At 41.7% G+C, this 25,408-nt stretch overlaps 1 protein-coding gene across 1 annotated transcript in view; it reads right to left on the bottom strand.

The window, feature by feature from the left end:
* Nucleotides 1-25,408, bottom strand: part of SFMBT2 (Scm like with four mbt domains 2) — a 187,389-nt gene that overhangs the window by 72,533 nt on the left and 89,448 nt on the right. The window contains exon 7 of the mRNA XM_065871843.1: nucleotides 4,132-4,233. Coding sequence (XP_065727915.1) covers nucleotides 4,132-4,233 — 102 coding nt within the window. The remainder of the gene's footprint in view (nucleotides 1-4,131; nucleotides 4,234-25,408) is intronic.

The following is a 25,408-nucleotide window of genomic DNA, read 5'->3' on the forward strand; positions in this document are numbered from 1 at the left end:
AAAAGACAATAGAGCCTGGGGTTAATTCCTTGAGATTAACATGTAAGACTCGTAAGAAATAGTGGCACAGCTTCCAAATGCAGTAAGCGTATTTCATCCCAATGACCACAGCACAAACTGGAATTTCAATGTATATTACGAAAGTGGTCCAGTTGTGAAAAAGTTAGTTGATCATTGTGGTCATATTAATGGAAAGTAAACAAACAACTAGAATTATGTCGGAGACAGAGAAGGAAAAACATCAGCATGACTTTATAGAAGTAAACCAACAGCCAAAGCCAGAGGAAAAACAAGCTAGAAAACAAGTAAGACAGACAAACCCTAGCCAAGATGGGACCATCTCCACCATCTGGCTCAGAGATGTCTAGCCTCACCTTGCGTCCCATCCCTCCAACCCAAGAGGAAATCACTCACACCGGACATGTCCTTACTCAATATTCTCACAAGTCTAAATAGCCCACTCCACTGTCCGTGTATTTTTCAAGATGTGTCCCCAAAGCCACTACTGCTGGAACGCCCCCCCGCCACCCGCCCCCGCCTCACTCTGTGTTCTGGCACAGCATCAGACGTGAACCTCTGAACTGAAAATTCTCATTCCCTCCTGTGGTCTGATACCACATCTCTCTCTCCCAATAGACCTCAAGTCCTTTGAGGACAGCCTCCTGTTTGTTACTCATCAAGATATTCCCACAATGCATAGCAAACGCTTTGTACGTAGGAACTGGTTAAACACCTACTTGAGTATAAGGAAAAAAGTCAATGAGGAAAGGAAATAGAACAAGACATGCTGATGGAAAAAGCAGAGTGCAAAAATCAGGTGGACAGCCACACTGAAAAGCATGATGGATTTAAAGAATGTAGAATGTAAAACAGGCCAGAGGCAAAAAATCGCTTTCCCAACTCAACAGACATAAACCAGTCTTTCTTAGGAAACTTAACCCTCTTACTAAGCTCTGATTCCTGGCTCCTTCGTTTAGAAAACACTTTGTGGAAGCAACCTGGTTCAAAGCTACGCAGGAAGAGTGAACTGACTTCTGTTCTTCTTGATGTTATAACTCCAGTAACTCGTTAGAAATCTGCTGCCTGAGCTTTGCTTTTGGAAACAGCCTTTAAGGAGCAAAGGATCAAGCTTCCCCTTCTCAGGGAGGCCGTTCCTGGTAGCCTGAATTAAAATCACATCTTCCTTCCTTCCACTCCAACACCCTAGAGGTCCCTTCCTTGATGCCCCTTTCTCCTTAGCATTTAACATACTTTATTTCCTTATTAATTTTATTTATTGTCTGTCTCTCCCCCCATCAAAATATAAGCTCTGTAAGAGCAGGGACTTTATGTTTCCAGCATCCAGAACAGTGCCTACAAATGCTCACTAAGTATTTGTTAAATTAATGTGATCTAGACCCTCATGCATACACGCACACACATACTCACACAGAGATGTATCATATAGTTCTGGAGGCAGGATGCCTTAGCAAAACTGAACTGTGTAAGAACAGGCACCAAGGAACCTCCAAGCCTATTAAAATGCACATTCCCGTGCACACATTTCAGAGGAAAAGCTAAATTAAGTTCCCTCAAATCCATCAGGGTTCATGGTCCCAAACGGTTCAGAGACACTGGTCCATCTGGTCCAGAACCACAGGCCTCAGAATCAAAGCCCAGAGCAGTTAGCCAACTTGCCCAAGACCATGCAGCTCACACCGAGCAGACCTAGAAACAGAACCCAACACGTGTAAAATTCCAGGAAACTTTGTCTAAACCACGCATCTCACGTACACAGACGGTATTCGCCCCATCACGCCAACATAGTCCCCCTGTAGGGCCAAAGGTTGGTCACTTAACACTGAATCTGCTATGTGCTTCTCTGTCTTCTTGTCTATTTGTTATTTATTTCCTCAACAGTTGCGCCATGAAGAAAAGCCCCAAGGAAGATAAAAACGAAATTTTCATTAGGATGAGTACTTCACAGCACAGTGTGTTATAGTCTCAAACGTAATATTCTAAAACCTTTTCCAATGTTAAGAGAAATAAATTTAATTATAAACAGCTTCTACATTAAGAATATTCTACTACTTCATGACCTGTAGGTGAGTCCTGTGCCTGGGGAGGTGCCGACCCAAGTTCTAAGAGGCAGCAGTACACGGCCAGTAAGAGAAGGAAGAAGGAAGGATAAATGTGAAACAGAATGACTCAAGTATTTTTTTTGTGGCCTCTCCCGTTGCGGAGCACAGGCTCCGGACGCACAGGCTCAGCGGCCATGGCTCACGGGCCCAGCTGCTCCGCGGCATGTGGGATCCTCCTGGACCCGGGCACGAACCCGTGTCCCCTGCATCGGCAGGTGGACTCTCAACCACTGCGCCACCAGGGAAGGCCGACTTAAGTATTTTATCTTAGGTACAAAGGGTAAGAAAAAATAAAATGAAAAGTGACTTAAAAACCAGAGAAAATACCTCCTCACCCCCAACCTCTAATGACATGTATTTAGAGAGAAGATTCTTTTTTGTGAAAACCAAACTACTGTCCCTGGAAGTCTGTTTAATGAGATGAAGATATCTGGGCTGAAACTGATGGTAATTAGGATGTCACATTCTAACATTATGTATTGCAATTATCTAAAGGTAGAAAAATGTGAGAGTCGACCACTGACAGACTGCACCTTGGCTCGGTTTATTTTATAAACACCAGGTGAAGATGACACCACGGCCTATTAGAATGAGAAGAGGATGACACATACCCAGATAAATGGGCAGCTGGCATTACCGAATCACCTGCTTGGAACAAAGAGGAATTCCAGCCGGGGTTCAACAAGGTATCTCTCCTTAGTTTTGGAAAAATGTGCCAACTACCAGAACACACAATAAGAACCCTAAAAGCCATTTCAAATAAAAAGGTTATAAATGAATGGTGTATGAACAGCGAGAGCATGTGCTTCAACCCGAGATGATCATTCAAAGCCTAAGTCATTATTTGTTCTACGCAGCTATCCTTTAAATAAATTGCTTTAACAGTTACAAAATAATTTATGTTCACTAAAGAAAAAAATCTTTAGCAGAGAACAAAAGGACGTTTCATTATAACCATTTCCCATATTCTGTAATACATGATCACCACTGTATTTCTCAAATTTTACCAAATCTTCAATAAAATCATAAATAAAAAAGCATGACTCAAATAACTTCATACTATTAATCACCACATTAACAATCCCGTCTCCTTCAGAAAAAGAAATTAAAATGGAATTGACTTTGAACCCCAGGAAATGCACAGAAGGCCGTTAAGTAAAACACATGTTGGCTAAGAATCGTAGTTTGTTGGTTTCTCGCGCCATTAACAGGACATAAATGGTATGTGTGTGTGTATGTATGCATATACATATATATATTTTTAAGGTAGAAACACATACTTTGTACGTTATAATAGGTAACTTCGTTGAGATTTCTTTGATGTGGAAGGGAGATTATAATCTTAAAAGACTATAAGGCCATAATAAAAATGTCTTTGCGTGAAACGGTACTTTCATTTAAAATCTACGAATCTTAGACGTATGACTTTTCCTTTAGTCAGTGAAAGCAGATGAGAGAAAGGAAGCGAGGTGCTAATCCCCTGGAGATGGGAACTTGCTTTTCACCATTTCCAAGTATTTGCAAAATAGATCATATGAAATATGATCAGTGCAGCAGGAGAAGCAAGTTACTATTACAAAGATTACAAACTCATCAGCGGTTTCTTCTCACGAGCACAGGGACAAATGGCAGTTTCCATGTCACTGTGGTTAGTAACAGAAGGTGCCACCTATTCAGTGGCTGAGTTCACTGCTGTGAACTCACAGTTGAGCATCTGAATCTTCCTCCAAGTCTCTGCAGGACACGAGCGTCTGCATCCTGTACTATCGGAGGACAAGCGAAGTTCACCCCACCCACTGCAAGAGGAGGCATCGGATCACACTCACTCGGATATCAGTGATAAAAAGGGAGCTTGAGACAGCACTGTACGGGAGAGGACGCCCTCCTCCTTGGGTTTACTTGCGTCACCACAGATCCCCACACGAGCCTATTTCCTCTGGTTGGCTTGGAGTAGAAAGACTTACTGGATCCACTACGGAGATGGAGGTGAAAAGCAAGGGAGGGACCTCACCTTGGTCACTGATGCAGGACAGATGTGAAAGGGCTCCCTCACGTTCACTGTTTCTAGCTTCATCCCAACTGTGAAAAAATGGCTTCTCAAATCTGCATGGTCCTACGGGGAAAAGGACGAAAATATTAAACGCAATGGTATTGTAAGCTAATTCAGTAAGTGTCTGGATGCTTTCCTTGATCGTTTTAGTGGGCGACTGAAATCGGATTGAAATCATTAACCCTCCCCCATTCCAGATTTCTAATTATGGCCAGATATCACGGATTTAATTATTTTCTGCAGGCTAAATTGCTTTTCCAAGGGAGAAACAAGCCTTGGTGGCCAGGCTTAAACGTATACTAAGCAAAAAAAAATTCACACCGCACAGCTTTGATCTTCCTAGGGGCCATCAGGAGAGCTCGGCAGAGTAATAGAAGCAATCAGTCATCTAAAACACGGCAGGGGCCTCCTCAGAAAACATGGCCTCTTGCTCCTGGAGTTACTTCGCAGGCTTCGGGGAGGATCTTTTGGGGGATACAGCTTGTCTTCTGTGTTGAAGAGCACTGAAGTTATCAGTTACTGGTACTGATACTGGTCCTTGGACATGTGGGTAGAGAAGACTCCAAAACAGCCCTGTACCCAATCAGAACCCGTCTCCCGCTCTATAAAGATGAGCTACACCCCCTGTTTAATAGGTGCCTGGCAGTTTTATAGACAATTCACAGCAACCTTATGTGTGTGAGTGGAGCTTTCCTGCCTTCTCAAGAAAACAAATTTCAATAACCACTTCAGCTACACAGCAACAGATGAGGCTGGCGGGACTCTGGACACCAGGATTTATCTTGCAGAGATGAAGGTCACCTCATAACTCACAGTCTGTATAAACAGTAGTGGATAAATAAATGTCTCTGCAGCCTGTCCCTGAGGAAATAATAGCTGCAAGTAAATCCTCCTGTTTCTAAATCCATCAATTGGGTGAGAAGTACAAAAATATCTGGGAATCTATGACTTTCTTTTATCTGCCAATGTAAAGTGGATTTTTAAAAAAATTTTATTGAAATATAGTTGATTTACGATGTTAAGTTTCAGGTGTACAGCAAAGTGATTCAGTTATACATGCATACATATATTCTTTTTCAGATTTTTTTTCCATTATAGGTTATTACAAGATATTGAGTAGAGCTCCCTGTGCTACATAGTAGGTCCTTGTTGGTTATCTATTTTACATACAGTTGTGTGTATATTTTAATCCCAAACTTTTAATTTGTCCACCCCCCACTCTGGTAACCCTAAGTTTGTTTTCTATGTCTGTGACTATATTTCTCTTTCATAAATATGGTGAGTGTGTGTGTATATATATATATATATACACGATGGAATATTACTCATCCATAAAAAAATGAAATAATGTCATTTGCAGCAACATGGATGGACTCAGACATGATCATACTAAGTGAAGTAAGTCAGACAAAGACAAATATCATACGATATTGCCTCTATGTGGAACCTAAAGTGGATTTTTCATTAATTCAAGGATGCCATTCTAAACACACCCAACTCTGAGGACCGTGCAGAGCCCACAGGGCTGTGCCTGCTCCTCCCACAAAAGCTGATCAGAACAGGACAGTGTATGACACCAGATCCACTTATTAAACTCACCACCACCGCTTTGCTTTACCAAAGCAGGTACAGAATGTAAATGCCTACAGAACCACATGTCATTTCTCACGTGGCCACAGCTGCCTGCAAGTCTCTGTACCCGGTGGGTGAGCGATAAATGCTGGGTCTGGCTGGAGCACAGGGTACCTCGTGCAGGGAGGGGGTTGATCAGAACGAGGAAGGTGATGTGCTCCGTGGGCAAGGACTTACATGACAAAAACTCATTGAACTTAACAATCATCACTTGATTAAAAAATATTCTTAGGTACAGGAGATGATTTCCTTTTTTTATTACTGAAAATAAAGCATTTACTTTTAAAGGTGGCTTGGAAAAGGAATCAAAAGAAACAGCATAGAGATTTAATGCAAATCAACACACATCACCCCAAACACCAAGGCAGAGCCAGAAACCACAGGTGTTAATACAAAAGTAGGAAACCCAAAATGACTGAAAGAAAAGATTAAAAGTTAATGCTCTCAGCAAACATCAACACACCCCAGTATCTATCAGTAAGAACTGAATCACATAAGTGGATTTTGCAGATAAATATTTTTTCCATTTTAGGCACAAAAGCCTTTAACCTTCTGAAAAGAGGAATTATTCTAAAATTAAGACATACTATAAAACGTTGCCTGAATGTACTCAACAAGTTTATCAAGCAGTCGTTATGATACTGTTTGGTATTACATAAATGTCCTCAGGCACCGATGACATGTGTAGCTATGATAAACGGGCAAGATGAATGTACTAGTTTCACGGAAGTTCTTCTATTTCCCTCTGCTAGCAATGTCCTTCCTTGCTGCAGTGTCTCTCCCACTACTCACAGCTACAAGGCTAAACGTTCTTGAGATGCAGTTCACCAATAACAGGAAACCCGTGCCTGTTCCCTGGCTGCCTCTAACACTAGGGCTCTGCTTGCAATTTTGATCTCTCACCTGCTCTCCCGTTTGCTTCTCCCTTTGCTTCTGCCATAGGGCTGTCCTGACAGCATTCTGGGCTTCTGGTCTACCCACCGTCCAAATCCCCTCTTGATTTCAGGCTGTGTGCCCACTCTTTGACCCACACACTTTTGTCCCTCCCTCTGCACTCTGAGTAGAGCCAGCTTTCTAAGTAGGGTTGACCCATAACCCCCAGGCACTTTCTATATCCCAGGCTCTCAGTGTGACCTTGACCACTGACTTGAAGTCTTTAGCCAAGTCTACAGCCATCTCATATCTCTGCCAGAAGGTTGCTCAATCACAGCTCCCAATGCTGGGCTGGAAACCCTAAAGCCCCCAGGAACCCTACACTAATGATTGTGCTTTACCTGCTGCCTTGCTTGATTCACAGTTGTCTAGTGGGACCTGCCTTTCCTTAGAAATAAAGCATACAAGCTCAGGACAGCAATCTGGTCCCCAGATAACTTTCTCTTTTCAAGGCTGTGGACTCTGTTATAAATGCTTATCATTAATGATTCCAGGGCACCCTGCATCAAACAGTACCTCTAGGTTAAGAGGGGATCACTTTGTGCAGATACCACACATTTTCTTACTATTTTATAGATGTCCCTGCGCTCCCTTGTCAACCTCTGAGAATCTCTCCCTCTGCTCATACATAAGAAATACCACCCACCTCAAAATCATCCATGGCCACATATGGGGTGAAAATAAAATGTTAATGACATATTTTTAAACAATTAAAATATTGTTGACAATGTTCTGTCCTGATGACATTAAAACATTAAACAGTTTAAAAATAATGCTTAGTGAACGAAGTTTTAGAAACAAGTTTTCCCTTGTGAATCATGGCTCAGATTTCCTACACCTTAAATTACTTCTACTAAGTTTCAGTTGTAAGCACACAAATTTCTTACTTGTGGAAATGCATCTGTTTTTGTTCCAAACTATGTGAAAACTCTTAAACTCTCTTGTTTAATATACTGAAAAAGAAGCCGGACATTTTGAGAGGTAGCTGCATACACACATTGGTTTTTTATATTTTGGTCTCAAATATCCATATCTATCCTGTTATACCTTATTAAACCTCTCCAAATTTCAGAAAGGAACTTGAAAACTATACAATACATCCCTTTATCCCCAGCCCTAACTTCCACTTTCTTAAGGTCACTTTTTCATCAGCATTTAAAAGGGAAAAAAAAAAAGAAAACTGGTAATAATGTGTACAAGTCCCACCAGTTTCAAAAGCAAGTCAACAAAATGAAAATTTTTTAAATCCAAGAGCAAAGACCCATAATGATTATGAGTTTGATTATGATTATAAATCTGCTACTCCAATATTTATGTTATTCATGAATGGTAATGCCAGAAACTTTGAACTCGAGAGGAAGGGCAGTATTTTCTAAAAGGGCTTGCCCATTAGATTTCTGGTCACTGGAAATCTTTAAAACACATGACTGTTAGCCATGTAGTACATGCAATATTTTCCAGTCAATGCCAAACCCTCTCATTTACGTTATGCAGTTCATCCAAGAAAGATGCCAAGAAATAATTATTGAATTAAGCTGGAGAAACATCAAAAACTAGATTTCTTGACATCCATTCTGATTCTATATTCTATCATTCATTCATTCGTTCGTTCGTTCGGCATTCATTAGAAACCACTGGGGTTCCACACACCATGCCACTAGGTGATGCACAGAATACACACAAAAACTGCATTTGTCAAAAGGGAGAAGGAAAAGACATGAAGAACAGCTATGGAAGATCCAGGTTTAGAAAAAATTTCAGAACAAACACTATTTTTACTTGTAGCTTTAAAAAATTATAACCACCAAGATGATGGCAGTCCAGGGATTTAAAGGAGTGAAACTTAATTTTGAATATAAAAAGCATGAGACTTAGAATGACAAAGAAAAGATTCTGAGAAGGTGGAAGTATAAATTTAGTTAGGGAGACTGGGTCTTAAGATACTGGATTGAGGCTTTTAAGTCTGATTTCAGAGGCAAAAGGAGTCGTCCAGCACTCCGAACAAACAGAGATTTTTATGATAAAAAATTCAACACCACTTAATTTCTAGATAAGCCAATACACAGACCATCTGAGCTCTTTGTGTGTATAAATGTACATCCATATTAGTATATAAGAAAGGGTACATAGTATATAAGATATTCTCACTGAAAAACAAATTTATCGCTACTAGACCATTTACTTCAGGCTGTTAATGCAGTCAGAGTACATGCATTCATTTACAAACACCAGCTAATCATTCTCAATTCTAAGTGGGGAGAGGGAGACAGAGACAGAGACAGAGAGACAGAGAGAGAGTTCCTGGTTCCTGAAATGATTCACAAAACCGATTATCTACTGAGAGATGATGGGAAATTCACTGTGGGTTGAAAGATACATTCTGGCCTTTGCAAAGCTCTAGAGAATCCTTCACACCTCTAAATTATTGGATCAAGAATGATGTTATCCCTGAGATCAGGAGTAAGCAGTAAATCCTCAGGACATTTACAAATGTGCCTGTCACATTCATGAAATACTGTTTATTCAAACGAACTGGAGTCCAGTTAAACTGTTTACAGAAAAACTCCTTAAGACAGGCTGGCAATGTCACTCCCATCTACATTCATGGCTACACATTTTATTTTTGCCCTGAAGTAGTTTTAAATTGATCAGAAGTAAAAATACCATTCATTTTATTGGAGGACTGTCTTACTAGCCTACCTTAACAACTGCTCTTCAGGGAACCTTATTTTCAGTCGAATGACAATGTAAAAGAGATTATATACACATCAACTTCCGTAATCCACACGAATTTCATCAGCTTTCTTCTCTCCTGACCCCCCGGAGCTTTCACTCACTCCTACTAAGATACACTGACTGCACTGAGAGTAGCTTGGTTTGGTTTATAATATTCAAGCCGGTAGAAAGAGGAACAGCAATGAACACACTGTAAATACTTGTGAGCACTTTCCTTGTATTATTATTTTCCCCTCACAACAGACTATGGGGTAGGATCCATCTTAGAGAGGAAACTAAGGCACAGAGAAGTTAAGTTACCTAAGCAAGAACACACAGCTAACAAGAGGAGCCAGGACTCAAATCCATGTGGTCTGACACTAAGTACATGATCTAGCCATCAGATTACCTAGTTGTGTGTGATTAGTTATCAGGTTATGGCACAGACTGGGAAGCAAAGACCAAAATGGATCTTTGCGTTTTTTATTGCTAATGGTAAACAAACAAACAAACAAAACCCTTATAACCTATAAGCTCCTAAGATGCTCTCAAAGACAGATATTGCCAAGTTAAAAAGTGACAGCTATTAATACCGACCACTTATTGAAAACCTCCAATTTCTGCTGTCAATTCACAGCACTTTTCAATGGTTTATGAAAAAGCCATCAGAGAGAAAATTTTGACACTAAAATTACCTCCCAATGTTTATATATAAAGTCAATCAGCCTTTATCAACAATGAACCATTATATTTTTTACTAACTGCTTTCGTGTTCTTTAAGCCACAAAGATTTACAAAATGTGTCCAGTAAATGCCTGTGATGCTCTACAAGTTATCCATCACCGATACCTATCTCTCATAACATTATCAATGTTAACCCAGACGGGTTTACCTGATAAATGTGGTTCATCTAGCAAACATCCCCAGCTGCAAAGTCCCCATGAGTCTCAACCTGCCAGTGGTATTTTTCAATACTCTATGTTAAGCACTAACCTGTGAACCAAATGAAGAAAAAAAAGAGGAGGATGTGGTTCCCGACATCGAGAAGCTTGAAATTTAGTTAGAAAATGACAGAGATGTGATAAATACAAGTACAACGCTGGCAAAAGAAGTCTGGACAAAACACAATATATCTGGTTGTTCTGCCTTTACAGTTTGGCTGGTGTCCCACTTTATTTCAACTGTGAGACAGAGGACATCAGACAACCTCAGAGCATCCCCAGGTACTCACTGGTCCCCTAAGTGCCTCTGAAGGGACTACCAGCCCTGGGAAGAAAGCACAACCTAACTCTGGAAGAATCAAGCATCACTATTTTAGAAACACGACTGTACAGAGCTGCCTTAATATTGGTCATTGGCAGAATGATGAAGGTTCTTTACAAAACTGAGGTTCTCTACGAAACAGATAAGTGACAGAGTATTAATCTATGGAAGGAGGAGAAGGTATTACTAATTGAGAGACAGAAGACAAGGAAAAAGAAAGAACATTCGATCATCTTAGGTTCAACTCATCTCTCAAATGCCTCCTGGATCTTAACTCACTGCCCTCCGTCTACTTTAGAGGTTAGAAGCATTGCCAATTACGCTGTTACAATTTAGTATGTGCTGATCGCAGACTCCCAAGACAGCTGATGCTTCTTGCCAGCCCTACTTCATTGGATAAATACACCCCACACGATATAAAAATATGAAGAATGTGGCACAGGGGAGAGGGAGTTCAAACTAATTAACACAACACAATTAAAATGCATTTGGTGAGGATTTTCATGTAAGAAAAGCAGTGCCTCATTTCCTGTGCAGAAACCTAATTCTTACAGCCTGAGTTCCACAATCAAATGCTCCAGGAATTTCCCTAATAGTAGGTCATCTGATCCTCAATCTTTAATCCTCCGGTTCTTTCTTTTTGCTTATGTTGATATGAAAAAAAATGGACAAAAAAACCTGATAATGCAATTCAACACCCCTCCACATTTTTTTAAAGTACTAAAATCTCTGAGTGCATCCTACACAAAAACACTGCACCATATAATTTTTTCAGTTCCAACATGCCAGTTTTTGGTCCGCAGGGACCTCAAACATTGCATAGGCATCTTTTCAAAGGCTTCAAATAATTTGCATAATTTCCAAGAACAGGCTTCAGGAAAGTCAGAGGAAGGTTTTACTTAGTACTACATTCAAATCAATATATAATGACCTAGGCTTTAATTCCTTTATTCATATCAGCATGCTACGTTAGGCTAAAAAAAAAAAATCCAATGCAGTTCATCATACTGTTCCTCTTTTTGTTTTACGAAAGACCTAGTGCTCACATGTTCATTAGATAATTACCCTCATTATATTAGTTTCATCTAAAAATGTACATTAGGATGCCAGCATTTATTAAATCAATAGCATTACTATATTTCAATTCCATTGCACTGAATTAAACTCAGCCAATGAAATATTTATAACAAAAAGGTAATAAAACATCTATAAGCTGAACACTAATAAGCATTTCCATTTTTTTACTTACAGCTGTAAACAGCAATTTTATCAACTAGTCCTGCATTTAATCAAGTTAAAAAATAGTCATGAGAAAATGAAGTACTATATACTTCAACCTGAACCACAAGAATTCATAACACGTGATTATAGCAGGATTATTTCCACAGTAAGTCCAAAAACTGGTACACTGGTTGTTTTAAAACAACAGGGGCAGGGCTTCCCTGGTGGCGCAGTGGTTGAGAGTCCGCCTGCCGATGCAGGGGACACGGGTTCGTGCCCTGGTCCGGGAAGATCCCACGTGCCGCGGAGCGGCTGGGCCCGTGAGCCGTGGCCGCTGAGCCTGTGCGTCCGGAGCCTGTGCTCCGCAACGCGAGAGGCCACAACAGTGAGAGGCCCACGTACCGCCAAAAAAAAAAAAAAACAGGCAATGAGGATGCCTTTCATTAATACTTATGCACCATAAAAGCATTGTAAGTGGCAAGAAATTCAACCTTACTTACAGCACCACTATGAGAAAAAAACAGAGCCTATGCTGTGGGTACAGGTAAACAGTGATTACACTGTCTCTTCTTAAGCTTAGTTACTTCTCTCCTAATGAGCTAGGGTATCTCCACACGTGTCCAGCCTGAGGGCTGTGGGCTAAAGAAAACCACAGTCGGGGCTCTGGGGGTTAGCTTTTCCCCAGCCTCACACACCACTGCCAGATGCCGTTGACAGAATTATTGCTGGGTGTCCCCTTCTACTGAGAGCCCTCAATGCAACTCAACTGTTGTCATGGAAACAAGGCCAATGGCCCTGAACTGTCTCCCCGCATGTGGAATCCAGCTTTCAGAGGGAGAATGAAGAGTCAGTGATGGGCAAGGTTGACTCTGTGTCCTGCCCTTTCTGGACACAGCAGGAGCTACTGAAACACAGGGGCTTACGTCCATCTGCGTTCTTTCTGCCACAGGTGGAGAAGATTCCCAATGGGAAAGTGCCAACTGCCAGCCAGCCCGGCACAGATCTAAGAACAGTGAAAATCTCAGGAATCGTCCTCAAATCCCGGCTGCCCTTGCCTTCCATGGGTCAACCTACCTCCTGGTAAGAAAAGCACCCAGTCTCTAGCCAGGGTTTCTCCACCTGGGCACTGCTGGCATCCTGGGGCAACTGATGCCTTGTTAGTAGGGGCTGTCCTGTGCACATAGCATGTTCCGTCCATCTCCAGCTTCTACCCACAGATGCCAGGAGCATCTCTCCCAGCTCTGTGTCATCATCAAAATGCCCCCAGACACTGAGAGAACTGCCAGATCCTCCCCCGTTGAGAACCACTGATTTAGATACAGTTAAGCCTAAAGTCGGTTAACATTTGAATTTGGGTCCTGCTTCCACCGTAGGCTCTGTGTGAGGTAGGACAGATCAGCTTCTCTGATTTTCCTCAAGTTACAGGAAGACTAATAATACCTGCATGTTGGGTTATCGTGAGGATAACGAGATTAAGTGTGGGGAGTGGCTGGTACCATTTCTTCCGTCCTGCCTGGGCTCAACAACTGAAGTGATGGTCCACATCGCTGCAATGACTTTCCACTGGAGGATGATGTGGGCGTCCAGGTGAAGTCTTCACGGCTTTATTTGCGTTTTTATTCTGTACGCTATCCTGAAGGGTCTGAGCACGTTAATATACTGTATATTCCAAAGATATCCCAAAGGTGTGTAACTTACTACAGGAGAATGAGGAATTGTGACGCGTCGGCCACGCCCTGCTCACCACCCCCCTGGCTGATGGACCTGAAGTCTCCCAGGAGCCCTGGAAGCTCAGAAACAACCAAGGTCCAGCAAGTGGACTAACTTGTACAAAACCACAAGGGAAATGATCAAATGTTCCAAATTCCTTTGCAAAGGCGCGTTACGTGTGCCATGTATGCTTGTGCTTAATCTGAGCACAATCAAGATAATTAGGCAAAAAGTAATTCTGTTGGAATCTGGAAATCTCTCCACCGACTCCAAGCATGACATGTTCTTAAATACTGGGGGGGCTTTAAGTCAAGTTTCTACTGTTCTAAACTCATCCATTCCTTTTATTTAATGTTAAACACAGAACACTATCTATTCATGTAAAAGTTTATGTGATTTGTTGAAACAGACTCACAGACATAGATAACAAACTTACGGTTACCAAAGGGGAAAGGGGGCAGGGATAAATTAGGAGTTTGGGATTAACATATACACACTACTGTATATAAAACAGGTAAACAACAAGGACCTACTGTACAGCACAGGGAACCATATTCAATATCTTGTAATAACTTATAGCGGAAAAGACTCTGAAAAAGAATATATATGTATAACTGAATCACTTTGCTGTACACCTGAAACACTGTAAATCAACCATACTTCAAAAAAATTTTTTAATAAAATAAAAGAAAAAATTTTTAAAAAGGACACACACACAAATGAACACATGTAAAACTGGGGCCATCTGAGTAAGATCATGGATTGTATCAATGTCAATATCCTGGCTGCAAAACTGTGTTTTTTTTCCAAGATGTCACCATTGGGGAAAACTGGGTGAAGAGTAGGTATATGGGGTCTCTCTGTATTATGTCTTACAACTGCATGTGAATGTACAATTATCTCGATAAAAATTTCAGTTCAAAAAAAAAAGGTTATCTGATTTGTTTATGTGGGTTCTTCTGGTTATAAATGGAGTTGGAGAAGAAACAGGGGGCAGAGTTTCACCTTATCCTTGACTTTGTGCCATCGACACGGAAATTCATTGTACACTGGCTGCCCACGGAAGGAAAGAGAGAACTTGCAGGACGGAAGGATTCCCACACTTTCATTTACACCCGAAGCTCACACAAACCTCTGCACCAGGAGGCCTTTCTCAGGCAGGAGGGAATATGCGGAAGGTTCAGTAGCTGGGGCCCCATCATATGTGGTCCTCATTTTCCATTAGATTTTAAACCTCTGTAGACAGAATGAACTTAAACTTCTCTTTACATCCATCTGCCTACTTGAGATCCTGCAATTTACAACTGCCTATCCATGAAAGAAAAAATGGAGATTAAAAGTACGACCTAGGGGACCTCCCTGGTAGTCCAGTGGTTAGGACTTCGCCTTCCAATGCAGGGGGTGCATATTCAATCCCTGGTCGGGGAGCTAAGATCCCACATGCCTCGTGGCCAGAATACCAAAACATAAAACAGAAGTGATATTGTAACAAAAAATAAAGACAAAAAAAAAATGGTCCACATCAAAAAAGAAAAAATCTTAAAGAAAAAAAAAGTACGACCTAACCTACAAAAAAAAATAATCTGTCCGTGTTTTGAGGGGAAAAAAAACCCTGCCTCCATACAACTATACAATCATTTATTATCAAATCATCCACAGAAAAAAGAATTATGATCAATTCTTAATTATTCTAACTAATGGTGAGTAGCATGGAAAATCTAGAAGAAATTAAAATATTCTATGACAATCACTTTGAAATGCATCTGCTTCATAAATAAGAGATCGATGTCCCCTCCTCGTATCCCAACACCCATGACATGAAGTTCATGCAAATATTATCTTGCTTTCCCTGAAACCCAGGAACTGGAGAGAGCCGGAATAATCAGCGGCCAACAGAAGCCATTTGGGAAGGATAACTCACAGCTCAGATAACTAAGAGTGGACTGTATTTTTAAATTCTTAGTGTTTAGAATTAAAAGCAAGTCGCTATCTAGCAGATGCAGGCAGCAGTGTAGGGGGCCCTGAAATCAAGCCATTGTTGAGTGAACTCTTTATACATCTGGCCTTTGCGATTTTCATCGTTACCTTTACTGTTGGACCAAAGTTGCCCTCTTTAGCAGGTCTCACCAGATTTTTTCCAACATGCATAAAAACATGATGTCCCTGTGGCGCTTTCTGAGTTAACGTAATGCGTGGGCTGCAGTTCAAGAACCCAGAGCACATGAAAAACAACACAAACAAGCCCCTCCTCTGGTTCCTGAAAGTGGCAAAGGATGGGCATGACACAAACTGAACATCTCTGCGATTCACCATCCCCGAGAGACTTTAACAAACCTCTCCAAGTCTTTAAAGAGATGAGAAGGACAAACGAGGGAATGGCAGAGGGCAAGCTCCCAGGTCTGGGTGTTCGGGGCCAGAGCTGGAGGTAAGCCAGCCTGGGACCAGCTGCTGGGCAGAAACTCAGAAGTCAGGTCAGCAACACCAGCAGGATACAAGGGTCGAGCCACCCGTCCAGTCACAACATGACCTACTGTCTAAGACAGACTCTCTTTCAAAGAACCACTGGGGTTTCAGTTGGTGAGAAGGAAATAGCAACCAAGAGTCACACAAACACTTACTGCTAAATTATTTGGTATCAGACACCCTGCCAGGTGGGACAGGGAATGTCATGCTCAAGAAATTAAGTTCTGGCCCTACATAGGTGGCCTCGAGCAAATTCTGGGAGAATCCAAGGATCCCAGTACTTGAAGGCCAAACTCAGCTACGAGTTTTGTATTGCTGCTGTATTTAGCTACCAAATGAGAGCAAAAGTCGGTCACCATAGAAACCGCAACCTGACAATCTACGGTAACAGCGGCTCACACCCTTTCTTACCCCTTTGGCTGGACCAGATGGAATGAGAAAGGAAAGCTTTTCACTCTTAACCTTCTCTCTCTGGCCTGTAACCTAGGTCTCAGATGAGAAAATAGACAAGGAGTTCTCTCCTAAAGGCTGAATCTACAAATGCACCAAATAACAGATGTGGACTGTTCCGTGTATTATGAGCACAGCCTGAACACTCTCAACAGAGAAGAAATATGTGCATGGAATGCCTTTCCTTGTGCGTTTGTGTAAGAATATAATAATGGTCACATGTAGCATCTTTTTTTCTCAATTAGCCTTCTCTCAGCGGCCCCTTCCTTCTGTTTATTAAACATGACTTATGGGGAAAGCAAGAAGCAATGAAGCAAGTGAGACAGGAATCACTTGAGACCAAAGCAAGCTGAATTTAACTTACTGCTTTGCCATTAGTGGAAGCCCTTTATTTACAGATGTCAAGGGCACTTTTAATGCGTATCAGTTATAGATACACAATTCTGGATCCATTCACCCGCTACCCAAGTCAAAGGAGCCTGGGTATTTTTATCCAAGTACTGGACCAGGTACACTTTTTACCTGCTGTGAGTCCTGATGAAGTAAAAGCCTTAGTTATCATAACCTCGACTCCCTATAGCCTCCACCTTGGCCACAGATTTTGATGGGGAATTGGTCAGGGAGGCAACAATGGAAGGGAACGTGGCTAGTATCGTGGGTGTACGTGTCTCACTGAAAATCACATCTCTCCTCAGCCTCCAATGAAACGGAAATAACCCGGAAGCATCACGTCATCACCGTCCAACCGCATCCCATCCGTTCACAGCTACAATCATATCAGAGGAATCGCGTGTGATATTAGGAAGGCATGCACAGCAGTGGAAAAACAGACGGAGCATAAGGCAGAAACCTGTCATTTATGGCCAAGTCTGTCCCTAAACTAACACGTTCCCCCCGGGGCATTCTTTAAGCTCCTTGTGTGTCCACTGATCTATGTGTTTAAAGAGGAAACAATACATACACCATACACTGTAGCACCTGACACTACGTTATTGTCAAGACCCTGAGAGATCACAGGGCCAGATGCTTTGAAAAGAAAAAACCCACAGGCAACATACAGGAGGCAATATTCCCTCTACTCTGTGATCACGTCCAGCAAGAAGCAAACATTGGCCCTGCAAGCTCACCTGCAATGGGGTGTCATAGAACGTGGGGGGTTTTATGCTGAGCTGTTTTCTTAATTTCAATTCATCCCTAATCTTCTCCTCGGTGCTCTCAACTATTTCCTCCACTTAGCCAAGAACTGGCCTGGGGTATTTTTAGCTGATCATGAAAGTACCAGTTTGGTACTGAACCCACCAAACAGGAGCCATCAAGCCCTTTGCTTCCTCTCTGTACAAAGTCATCCCTGTTATTCGGAACCGCTCGCGGGGACTTACTTCATTCAAGCTGTGCTGACAACCTCGCCTGAGCCTTTAACTTTCTAAGTTGAGATCTGTACTTAGTTTTTCACTAACCTACTCAAGAATGGGTATCGAGTGCTCAAGACGGGCTGCACTGTTCAAGGCACCGGGTGGCGCAGTCATGAAAATAAACAATCTCCTTTCACAGAGGGTACATTCCAGGAAGAAGAAACAGACCAGACGCAGAGAAAGCAAACTGATGCAGACTATGTGGGCGGATAAATGCCGAGCAGGCTGTGGGGAGATGGAGGTGAGGGTGCTTTTTTAAATTTTAAGCAGAGACTTGAAGAAAGAGAGGGAAGAAGCCTTGAGGCATTGGCCAGAGGGACCACTTTCTAGGCAGCGTCACTGCAAAGGCTTGAGGACTTAGTGTGCTGGACGGACAGCAGGAAGCCGGCGGGTGGAGCAGAGTGTATGAGAACCTCGCGCAACAAAGCGGCTCAGAGGGCACATCACACCTGAGTCACATCAGAAGCCACACAAGCAATGGAGTGACATGATCTGAATTTTGTTTTAAAAGAATCTGTCTGGCTGCTCTTGGAAGAACAAACTGTAGAGGGGCAGTGAGTAATAAGCCCAGAAATAAATCCTGAAATGAATGCAAGAGTCCAGGGAGGATGACAGTTTACACTAGGGTAGTGGTGATGGACAAAGTGAAGGGTGATTGAACTCCGGATGGAATTTGAAAGTAGAGCCAACAGACTGTGTGAAGGGACGGAATGGAGGCGTGAAGAGAAGAACCAACACATGTAGCAGGCCTGAGACTGCAGGCCCGAGAAAGGTCTGCTTCCAGGATCAGGTCTTGGCTGGCCTATGGGGACACAGCTGATAAACTGAACCCGACAATGACATGAAATCTTCCCTAAATGTAAGAGTGGTCTACTGTGCCTACATGGTTTGTACCAACCATATGGTTTATACTGACACCCCCCCCCCCCCAGTTTTCCTCTGGGAGTCTGGAAGACGGGTACGTGCTGGGCAAGACGGGTACCCACACAGCTGGCCCCCCGTGACAGCCCTGGGCAGTGAGTCTCTCATGAGCATCCCTAGCACATGTTGGCCCAACACGCTACGGGAGGAATTAAGAAGTTGCCTTGGGCAACTTCTCTGGGAGACCACTCTTGGAAGCGTGTGTGTGGGTTTCCAGAATTCACCCCATGAAACTTTTCCCTTTGCTGATTTTGCCATCTGTCTTTCACTATAATAAACTGTAACCGTGATTATAACAACCTTGAGTCCTGGTGAATTACCAAACCTGGCGGCAGATCTAGGGACCCCGACATAGAAGGCACGCAAGGTTTATGGCCCCAGCTCACTGCTTTATTTAGAGTTCCTTCGACTCTTCTGCAAACCTCTAAATAGCTTCTTTGGTATTTCAAACACCAAAGGTTTTAAATATTTTGTTAACAGAAAGAATGAAAAAAAAATCCAAACAACGTCACTTTTTTAAGGGGTAAAAATGAAGAACGATTTCAGTGACATTTCGAATAATGTTCGTTCCTTGCAATTACAAGGTGTAGTCACAAATGAGATGCCCTGAAAAGCCCCCGCTTTCCCTGGGCTGAACATCTGTATTCCTCTAAGGGGAAAGTACTGTATTTCAATTACCTGGCAAATTAGGAACTGCTGTTTCTTATTTGCAGGTCTTTTTGATGTATATAGGAGTTGTCAGTGAAACTTCTGTAACTTAACATTTGCAAACAAGAGGGGTCACAAACGAAGATTACAATTTACAAGAACAGCAGAAAATGAAAAGTAGCAGTAATTATAAAAGGCTTATGAGCGCCTCGCACATGAAATACTACATTCGCTATAGTTAGACTCTGATTGTCTAGTCTCCCTTGGCCCTATTTTTAAAACTTAACTAAATTACCTCAAATCCACTCCTTATATTGTAGTAAATACTTAGTGAATTAGAACTGAAGCAGTATAAAAATCCCTGGCCAAAAAACTGGATTAGCCCTGTATTAACTTCGTTTCACGACAGAAACAAACTCTGAGAGAAACCCACCCTAGTAGTCCTTTGTGAAGACAAAGTAAAAAGCTTTTATTGAAATTGGGGCATTTCACTTTATGTGACAGTGGGATGTGTCATAAGTTAATCATATGATGGCTTGCAAAGGTAATATAATAAGTAAAAAAGAAAGCCAGTGAGAGACCTAGCTGATTTGCAGTGCAGGAATATATACTAAATATTTTTCTCAAATAAATTAGTGTTGATATACGGATTATTCTCAGCAAGTCTACTGGGTCTCTAAATAATGAGACTGGTTTACAAGAAAAAAATGTTCATTATTCATGTTTCAATAACAAAAAATATTTTTAAATCCCTTCCCCTTTTTTTGGTACTCATTTCATTAATTACTTATTTTTCTTCTGAATATATGTTTTGAAATTTACCTGCATTTTCCAAATAGGGAAGTCAGAATTCTCAGCAAAATATGGCAACCAAAGGTCACTTAAAGTGTTCTCTCAAATTAAGGACAATAAATCTCTCATTTTGATTAAAATGAAGCAACTGTTAAGAGAGCTTGAACCTTATCCCACGGCCCCATGCAATGCTTCTGAACTTAATTACCTCTATTTAAGTGGAATTACTTGGTAGAGAATATTACTATGTGGTTTCTTAAATTACTGTACATCCATGAAATGTGGTTGTACTGGGTGGAACAGCAACCCCTAAGAAAAAGGCATATCCACCCAGAACCTGCGAATGTGACCTGATTTGGAAACAGGGACTCAGCAGATGCACTCAAGCTGCGGTCACGCTGCGGTCACGCTGCCTTAGCACAGGCCCAAATCAAACGACCAGTGTCCCTAAGGGGGAAATTAGGACAGACGCGTAGACAGAAGGCCATGTGGGGACAGAGGCAGAGATTGGAGGTCTGCTGTCACACCCAGGAAATGGTAAGGACTGCAGGCAACCCTCTGCAGAAGTGAGAACAGACTCACGGGACAATGTCTCCCTCAAAGCCTTCAGAGGGAGCGTGGCCCTGCTCACACCTCGATGTTTACCTCTAGCCTCCAAAACCATGACAGAATAAACTTCCCTTGTTTCCAGCTATCCAGTTTGTGGTATTACATTATTACAACGGCCTTAGGAAACTAATAGTGGTTGTTCTCAGGATTTCAAAATTAAGTGTATAAATATTCCCTCCATACAAAGTCTGGTTCAGAAAATTGCCCCTTTCTTTTCTGTCAAATTGAAATAAAAGAAAACATTTATAAAAGCGTCTCACAAGCTCTAAGAACACAGAATTTTCAATTCAGCTAATTTTTATTTATTAATTGCCCACTCCATACATCCTGTAGGCCCTGTGAAAAATAGAAAATATTCAGTATCTACTCTTAAAAGCAACTACTGTATAGCACAGGGAACTCTGCTCAATATTCTGTAATAATCTAAATGGGAAAAGAATTTGAGAAAGAATACACGTGTGTGTATAACTGAATCACCCCGCTGTACACCTGAAGCTAACACAATATTGTTAACCAACTAAACTCCAATATAAAATAAAATATTTTTTAAAAAGCAACCATTAATTATAAACAAAATACTGAGGACAGGGAGAATTCTCATGTACCCCATAAAAAGAGTAGTCTGATTTCTAACAGAAAAACATTAAAGTGAGGGAAGGAGGTAACTGTATTTTAGAGGAAAATATAAACAATTATGAAACCCTGGAATCGGGTCTAGAGAATTATGTAGAGAGTAACTGCTCAATAAACATTTACTGAGTTACTTAATTATTAGTTTAAAATATATGAGGATTATTAATGTTTGTATATTTTGAGTCTTAGTATTCATAGTTCTAAATAATAAGTGCATAAATAATAATAAGTTCTAAAAAATAATTTTGTTATTGAAACATGAATAATGAACATTTTTTCTTGTAAACCAGTCTCATTATTTAGAGACCCAGTAGACTTACTGAGAATAATCCATATATCAATACTGATTTATTTGCGAATAAATAAAGTTAAACCTGTAACTACATGAACTCAAAGTATTTCAAATCGGTGAGTTAAATGCATTTGTCCATTCAATAATTCATCGTATATTTGAGAAATATCTACTGAGTATGACTATAGCCAAGGAGTTATGTTTCATTGAATGAAAGATGTGGGAGTTTACACTACAGTCCAAGCTACAAGACTTTAAAAAGGGGAGTCCCACATGAAGACGGCTGACTAAAAACACACATTAATTTCACCTCTTCCTAAACTCTAACCAAAATTACAGTAAAGAATTTTAAAGACGCGAAGCCCCTTGAACAGAAACGAAATAGTAGCTAAAATGCAGGTGAACAAGAAGCAACTAATTTAACATATTCAACAGAGCCAAGTCCCAAGCCTCCTACAGAAAAGCTGAGACCCAGCCTAATGAACAGGGCAGGACCTTCAGGAGGCTCAGAAACTGGTAACAGCAGGTATGTCTGAAACTGGGGGCGAGTGGGAGGTGATAGAATAAGACAGCGTGGGGAGCTGTCTAGGAAGTAGTTGGACCCCAGGTATCCTCCCCTCCCTGACTCTACAGACCAGTGGTCCTCCAGTTTCCTCAGAAGAGGATGAAGCAGGTGGTCCCTGGTCTGTGGATACAGGAAAATACAAACTCAGCACGGAAACCCCAGGCTCTCTTCTTGCCACTCAGCTCCTAGAATGCGGGCAGCTTGACCTTGAACCCCAGGTGGGAAGTTGAAATTCTCCTCCTTGGAAATCAGCTAAAGAGGAAAAACCATCATACAAAGAAGTAGCCTCCATACAAAGAAGGTCCCCCTACATGGACCAGTCCTGCCCTCAGCTTTCGCATCTCCCTCCTACTCAAGAGCGCACAGTCAAGGATTCTCAGATATCCAAGGAAAGCCTCTAGCAAGAAAGTTAGAAACTAAAAGCAACATGGAGGAAACAAACTACTCTGGGAAAAGAAAACTTTAAAAAATCAATACTTCCAACAAGATAAAGTCATGCTTCCAGGCTGCAAGAAGAGTAGGCCATAAACAGAGCAGCATTCAGAGAAAAAGCGCCAGACAAGTGCTCATAAAAACCCAACAGCACAAATGAGTGGAGGAAACCTCTGACAGTAGAGCAGAAACAGAGGAGACAATGAAAACCTGAAATGAAAAGAAGAAGAAAAAGTTACATAGCCAGCCCAGGACTACCACCTGGTCACAGATGAAGAAGACGACAGAGAAAAGAGAGGTGGAAGGCGTCATTTTAGAAGAAGCATCACCAAAATTAAAGGTATGAGTTGCAGACACCTGGGGTACCCTGCGTTCTGGATGGAAACAGACACCTGCAAAGGCCTATCATCGTGAAATTTCACAACAGTGGAGAAAAGGAGAATATAAGATGCCCAAGGAGAAAAGGAAAAATGGAGCAATACCTCCAAATTCTTGAGAAAAGTGACAGCTGACCTAGAATTCTACACCCAAACTGTCAGGGAAGCGTGAGGACAGAATCAGGATTCTTTCAGTCACTCGAGGTGAGAGGAGAGCAGGCTGCCAGCACTAAGATGCTTTGCTGTGTTTTATCACCTTTGTAAGCTGAGGACAAAATGCCAACGTAAGCTGGACCCAGATTGTTAACGGCACCTGGCTTGTCCTGACCACACGCTGAACAAGGTCCCAGGGACCCCTCGAGGTCCCGCTGCCTGGAGCGTTAGAGAACATTCAAGTCACTGCACAGAAATGCTGGGCTGGGCCTGTTCTGAGAACTGGAGCCAGACCCGTCCGCATTTCTAAGGGAGGTCCGGTACCTGGAGTTCAAGCTACAGTTTGCCTGATGACCCAACTAATTCCCTAAGATTAGCTCAGGACTGTGCCTACTCAACTCCCCTGCAAACTCTGTGGGAAAGTGAGGCCATCTTAGGACCCAGGCACTGTCCAGTCATCCTCCACTCTGGAGAGCAGGAAAACACCCTCTTCTGAAACAATCAGGGCTGGTCTTGTTTCTCGTGTTGTCAAAAGTAAGTCGTGTAATATTAAGGAAAACATACATAGGTAGTAATACTACAAGGAGAGGCAAGGAAATGGTTAACACCAAAGTTAGGGAGCTGGTTACCCACAGCTAGGAAAGGTCAGGTGGAGGGATGCTAATGGACCCGCAACTTCCTGTGTCTAGACAGGGGGCAGGGGGGATTTGTATTTCCACTATATCACTCTGTGAACTCCTCACGTGTACATTTCAAATGTATGTGTATAATATATTCCAAAATAAATATAGTCATACTTTATTTTGAAATAAAATTTATTTGCTCAAGGGCAAGGATCACGATCACATTTACACATTTAAAATATCACTAAGGGGAACAACCTAACTGTCCATCAAGAGATGAATGGATAGAGAAGGTGTGGTGTATACACACACACACCACTACTCAGCCATAAAAAAGAATGAAATGCCATTTGCAGCAACATGGATGGACCTAGAGCTTATCACACTAAGTGAAGGACGTCAGGCAGAGACAGATATCGTATGATGTCACTTATATGTGGAATCTAAAAAAGTGATACAAACAAATTTATTTACAAAACAGAAAGAGACTCACAGGCATCAAAAACAAACTTACGGGGCTTCCCTGGTGGCGCAGTGGTTGAGAGTCCGCCTGCTGATGCAGGGGACCCGGGTTCGTGCCCCGGTTCGGGAGGATCCCACATGCCGTGGAGCGGCTGGGCCCGTGAGCCATGGCCGCTGAGCCTGCGCGTCCGGAGCCAGTGCTCCGCAATGGGAGAGGCCACAACAGTGAGAGGCCCGCGTACCGCAAAAAAAAAAAAAAAAAAAAAAAAAAACAAACTTACGGTTACCAAAGGGGAAAGTGGGGGAGGGATAAATTAGGAGTTTGGGATTGACAGATACACACTACTATATATCTCATAGATAAACAACAACAGGGCCCTACTGTATAGCACAGAGAACTATACTCAGTATCTTGTAATGACCTATAATGGAAAAGAATCTGAAAAAGAATACATAAATACACACACACACATGTATATATATGTATAACTGAATCACTTTGTTGCACACCTGAGACTAACACAACATTGTAACTCAACTCTACTTCAATAAAAGTGTTTTTTTAATATCACTAAGGCCACTGGGAAAAGACAGTGGACACCAGCTGTAGAGGTCAAACGAGTGACAAGCGTGGTGGGCTGGCTTCCGAAGAGGCAGTGGAGCCAGTTCACGAAGAGTAAATGCTATTTTTCTTAATTTTTATTTTATTTTATTTTTTGCAGGAAAGGAGGAGGAAAAAGAAGTTATCTGGTCAGTTAGCAAAAAAAAAAAAAAGCCCAAGATAATGTTGCATGATCAGTGTGATTATTACTGCTAATAATAATTTAATAATTATTTTCAGAAGAGGTCTTAAGTCCAATGTTGCCAATGAGAAAAGTGCTGAACAAGAGTATCGGTGATTCACCCTGCTAGGTTAAGGTTCTGCGCGAGGA

Source organism: Phocoena phocoena, chromosome 2 (genome assembly GCF_963924675.1).
Source record: "Phocoena phocoena chromosome 2, mPhoPho1.1, whole genome shotgun sequence".
Lineage (NCBI taxonomy): Eukaryota > Metazoa > Chordata > Mammalia > Artiodactyla > Phocoenidae > Phocoena > Phocoena phocoena.